This window comes from Austrofundulus limnaeus, unplaced genomic scaffold, assembly GCF_001266775.1.
Source record: "Austrofundulus limnaeus strain Quisiro unplaced genomic scaffold, Austrofundulus_limnaeus-1.0 Scaffold57, whole genome shotgun sequence".
NCBI classification, from domain to species: domain Eukaryota; kingdom Metazoa; phylum Chordata; class Actinopteri; order Cyprinodontiformes; family Rivulidae; genus Austrofundulus; species Austrofundulus limnaeus.
The window spans coordinates 1,064,558-1,069,838 of NW_013952459.1; the positions used below are offsets into that span (position 1 = coordinate 1,064,558).

A 5,281-nucleotide genomic window follows, 5' to 3' on the forward strand; every position below is an offset into this window, starting at 1 on the left:
CCCCCCCATATTGTGAAATGTCGTATCACGTGTTGTCATCGCCATTTACCGAGAAATGCATTTTAAAAATGTTTTTGTGTACAAGGGTGGGAAAAAAAAGAGTACCATTGCAGTGGAACTAGTCATCTAAATGATGCTTAAAAGGTGTTAAGCATCTAAACATCTGGCTATTTATGTATTTAGCCTATTTATTATTTTATTCATTTTTCCAGCCAGGCATTGAGGCTGACTTTAGACTTTGTTGTGAATAACAACCATGTGAAATTACCTATACCAACAAAGTGGCCAGGCTTGCTCATTCTCGCTGACCTGTTGTTGACTGATGGTGTTAAAAGTGAGAGTCACTAAACTTTATCTTCTAAGCAAGCGGGGGGGGGGGGGGGGGGGGGGGATCGTTTCGAGCATATACTGTGTTTTTTGATTTTGAACAATAAAACAAAAGGAAAGACACAGCGACATGGCACACAATTATTGTGACGCACAACTTAAGGGAAATGAATATTCCACTATTCAAAATATTCAGAACTAGATCTATAGATTGCCTCTAATGCTGCATCTGGTAGCTTTCAATTTTTGCAGATTACCTTTTTATTTTTAAATAAAATTGCTTCAAAAATGACATGCTGGCTTCTTCTAAGAATTCCTCACAATCTTTTTAAAGTTCCAATTATGGGTTAAAAATTGTCTTACAATATATTATCTTATGTTTAGATATTAGTAATTTCTTTTTTTAACTAATTTAAATGCCATGAATTGGTAAAAAAAAAAAAGAGAGAGAGAAACATGTCAAACACAACATAACTGAAGCAGAAAACTGCTTTGCAAATCATTGAAATGATTGGTACTAATGAAGTTGGGGAAATGTATAATATTGTTGAAAGAAATATAGAAAAAGGTAAGAATGTCTTGGACATTTAATATTTTATCTTATTGCTAATTACTGGTACACGACTATCTTTTTGTCTTCGCTTTATTTCTCTTTAAGTATTCTAATTAAAAAGGTAACTAATCAGAAAATGCTCGTGTTAATGTCAGCCATGTTGTGTATGAAAGTATTACTGATGTAATGTTTTTCTTATTTATCAAAAGGCATCAGGACAAATCCTTCAGTCAGATGTCAATACACGAGGCTTCAGGGCATGAGTTGATAGCATTACAAAAAGTACGGATGTCGTATGTTTTGTTTCGCTTTATGTGGATGTGTCTAATAAATATGTCAAAACACTTGCAAAGGAGGTTAAAAGCTCCAAATCAAAACTTTAAACAAAGAGCTTAAATTTTAAGTTTGCTAATGTGGATGAAAGAAACTTGCAAGTCATTCAAACTAAGCAAACGACTTCAGCTTTCCAAAACAAAAGGAAGAAATGAAACTTGTCAGTCAGTGACTCGTCAGGTATTCTTAAAGCACAACAGTGACATTACAGAATAATTCATGGTCACCCTGGTGTAGTGTGATTGGCCCAGACTCAGGACATGAAGCATATGATGTGTTTATCCGCAGAACAACAGCATATTGTTTTCCTGATTATCCATTTCCTGCCTGAGGCCAAAAAGGGGATCAAGCATGTCTCAATCAGCCCACCAGCTACAGAGTCAAAAGTTCACATTTACAGCAAAGCTGTCCGTTTAATAGCATCCATCCTCTTTTGCATGCTAGCCAAAAAGAAACATGTTAAAACCAGCACACTGTGTGATATAAAAGCAAATCTGAGTGCTCGAATCTGTTAAATGAGTTCCTGTAAGCTCRCTTCACGTGCAGTGGAAAGGAGACTATATAAGGTCGTTGGGACACCGCCACGCTCATTGTTATGCTTGGCAGAGGCCGAGGGGTCTAGCGGTGGCTGGTGTTTGTGTGCTGCAGGAAACTCAAACAGAGAAGTCTGTCAGAGCAACACTGCAACCATGTGAAGAGCAACTGATGGAACACTTGACCCAGAGTCGTTCTCAAGTTGAACCGTCACGCTCGTGTGATCCAGCTCGAGGCAGGCCATCATGGGTGTTAAGACTATACAGAACACACATTCACTTGGCCGTGCACTTAAAAGCCCAAAACACTTCATGACATGAATATCTATCATGTAAATTTACAGGAAAAAAAAAATTGTTCCTTGGGGTCTTCAAAATGCCTTAAACTATTTAGATCCACCACCAACACACATAGTTATGTACTTTCACTGCATGTTTACTTGKTTCTAACGTAAACACATATTTACATGTTTTTACACAACATGAGATACATAACCTTAGATGTAGTGAGCTTTTAGAAACACTGCTCAAGTGCTGCTGGCTTGCATCACATAGTGACAAAGCACATCCGTCATATGTTCATAGATCATGCAACGACATTTATATTTTCCATCACAGTGACATGTCAAGTTCATGGAAATGATTTAAACTGGCTTGAAATACATCAAAATACACAGACTGTGATGCTCTTGGTCCCGTTTTAACTCCACACTGCCTCATCAGTGTGGGCTCATTACTTGAGACTGATCCGACTGTTTTTAAAAAAGTGTAAACTAAAATCTTCGTGCCACACATGGCTTCTGGGCTGCTTTGATGTGGTCAATTCTAGCTGGATTATATAGGATTTTAGAAGCTAAATGTCAGAAAGGTGCTTTTGAAAAAGAAAAGCTGAACAACAAAAATAATTTTACAGTTTACGCTACAGGTGTTTAGGTGAGGTTCTGAAGCGCCACACAATGCTCAAGTCACACTGTCCCCTCGAATGAAAAGTTCTTCACAAGGATCAGGCTACATGTCCACAAACACCATGAAACACCAACCGAGCCCCCCCACCAGAAACATGGTGATGTGCATGCTGTAGATGATCAGATCGTTGAGCACGCCAAAGTCCAGGCGCCGGTGGCCCAGCAGAAGCAGTATAACTGACAGTTTGTACTGCAGCCGCAGGAGCACGCGCACGCTGACGTACTGCAGGAAAAAGACGACCGAGAGCAGCACCCAGAGCAGAGAGGTCAGCAGGCTGCAGCCGAAGTAGAGCAGGAAGCGGAGGAAGCTGTACATGCAGCGGGAGCGCAGGTACAGGTCGAAGTTGTTGTACTTGGTGCGCACCAGCTTGGACGTGTGCGACGACCCGCAGGCCGAGTGCATGCAGGTGGTGTGGGGGCCATGGAAGCTGCGCACCCGCCGTGGGATGGGGATCACAGGCATGGATGGGCTACCGGAGCCCAGCACGGTCCACAAGTGTGACAGGAGAGATTCACTGCGGGAGCTGCTTCCCAAGAAGCACTTATTCATCTGGTTTTAAGGACCAGACTGGCTCTTAGCGAGGGAGTTCAGGAGGGATGCTGTCAGTCAATTTTCTTTTTAATATAAAAGTAATTCCTGGAATAAAAAACACAATATTAGTATAACATTTCAAGCATTTTAAAAAAGTAGAATCACTACGTTAAGACACCTACATAAGAAAACAAACGTTTAAAACAGCCTAAGCCAATAAATAAATTGGTTAAAGCTATAATAGAGTTGATTATCAGAATGAAAGAGTTCAGAAAGTAGATGCTTATCATATCATATGAAACAAATTTATATACAATTTAATGTTAGCGTAAGTTCTTTGTGCGTTTTCAAAACGTTTTAGCAGTTAGAAACCAAGAAAAACAATACACAAGTACAACAATAAGGCTAATACGAACATTAAGATACTGATGATAGCTACTGTCCAAAGGTTCCGTTATTTTATTTATTATTGTAAGCATAAAGTGCAGCATCTTACATGAAAAAAGAAAAACTCGACTGCAGTTCATCCACAGGGGAAAATAAACGTCGTTTGCTATTTTTAGGCGTTTATGGGACTTTATCACATCCTCTCTAATCAAGCGGAACATCCACAAAAACATAAAAATTGGTTGCTTGTTAAAATTATTAGCATTATTTCAAATAATGTTGTGTCCAGCAGTGACGAAGCCGGTGCTTCAAAATTTCGTCGCATAATATATGCGTCATCACCACGTTAGAGGCTGCCGTCTTAAAGGGGAAGTGCACCTTTTTGAGCTCGTCCAGCTAACTTGGAAAAACAAAATTTATATAACACAAACAAACAAACAAACAAAGTTTGATTGGAAAAATGTTTACTGTTTATTTGAACTGTATTTAATAATTTATTTGTACATGTAGAGTTACAAATTAAGTTCCATTTATTAAAAATAAGAAGACAACTTCAGTGAAAGGCAGGCATGCAAAAGCTCACTCAGTGACTTGCATTGTGTGAGTGTAAAGTGACACTGATGAGAAGCTGAGAAATAAAAGTGATGATGAGTTTAGCCTATTTTTGAGCATGGATTAAAATGAAAGCATGGGCACACCCCAACCTTACACAAATCTAAGATTGGGAACTTGTTTGATCAGTTTGTAATGATTATTTTTCTTCATTACATGCCAGAAATGACAATTGTATTTTTTTACTTTATAATACTGGGAAGGCAAGTTTACTTACTATTTAGGCTACTAAAGAATTCTGAACATAGTTGTGAAATTTTGGCAACAAACATGCATTTTTACTTGCATATTTGCCTCCTCAAAGATTTTTTTCTTGTGAAGTAGGGCGGGTTTTAAAACCTCTAATCTTTTTATACTGAAGTGTCAATATATTTCCCCTTAGCTTGTGAACTAAAGAAAGGAACACTTAGAATTTAGCATTTTATATGTATATAAGCCAAATAGGATTTTAAAAGACAGCATCAACAAATGACATTATGATGTTATGTTATGTTATGTTATGTTATGATCAGGGTTATGTAAATACTGGTCCTCGAAGGCTGCTATTCTGCATGTTTTACGTGTTTTCCTGCTCTGGCACACCTGATTTAGTGACTGAATCATCTCTTTACAGTTCTGCAGAAGCCTTTTAATCACCAACTCATTTAAATCAGTTATGTGGGAGCAGATAAACCTTAAAAATTACATTAAATGACATGACCAATATTAGAACATGCTATGCCATTGTCTAACAATAAAACATTTCAGAGAATCATTTATTCAGTTTAAGTTTGTGTCACTTTTTAATTATGTTGCAACATCAAGCGTGTAGTTCTATTTTCCCAGTCTGTTGCAATTAAAATAAAACAGACAAAATAAATAACTAAAATAAAGAAAAAGTCATGCAATAACAGGATTTCTTGTTGCACAGACCACATTAAGTTAGGCCAACCAGTGAAGTGAACTCATATAACCGCGCCTGCAACCATTTGTAGTGAAAAAGTCTTTGCAAAGTGCATGTTTGCACCAGGATTCATGTGTCTGTAAGGCCAGCACAAGG

General features: G+C 38.0%; 1 protein-coding gene across 1 annotated transcript; it reads right to left on the reverse strand.

The window, feature by feature from the left end:
- Positions 1–2,166: 2,166 nt before the first annotated feature.
- tmem250 (transmembrane protein 250) lies at positions 2,167–3,968 on the reverse strand. The gene is made up of 2 exons (XM_014009311.1): positions 3,740–3,968; positions 2,167–3,348 (listed from the first exon to the last, which is right to left on the reverse strand). The coding sequence occupies exon 2, from the start codon at positions 3,259–3,261 to the stop codon at positions 2,755–2,757; it is 507 nt and encodes a 168-aa protein (XP_013864765.1). The 5' UTR covers positions 3,262–3,348; positions 3,740–3,968; the 3' UTR covers positions 2,167–2,754.
- Between the last annotated feature and the right edge of the window lie 1,313 nt (positions 3,969–5,281).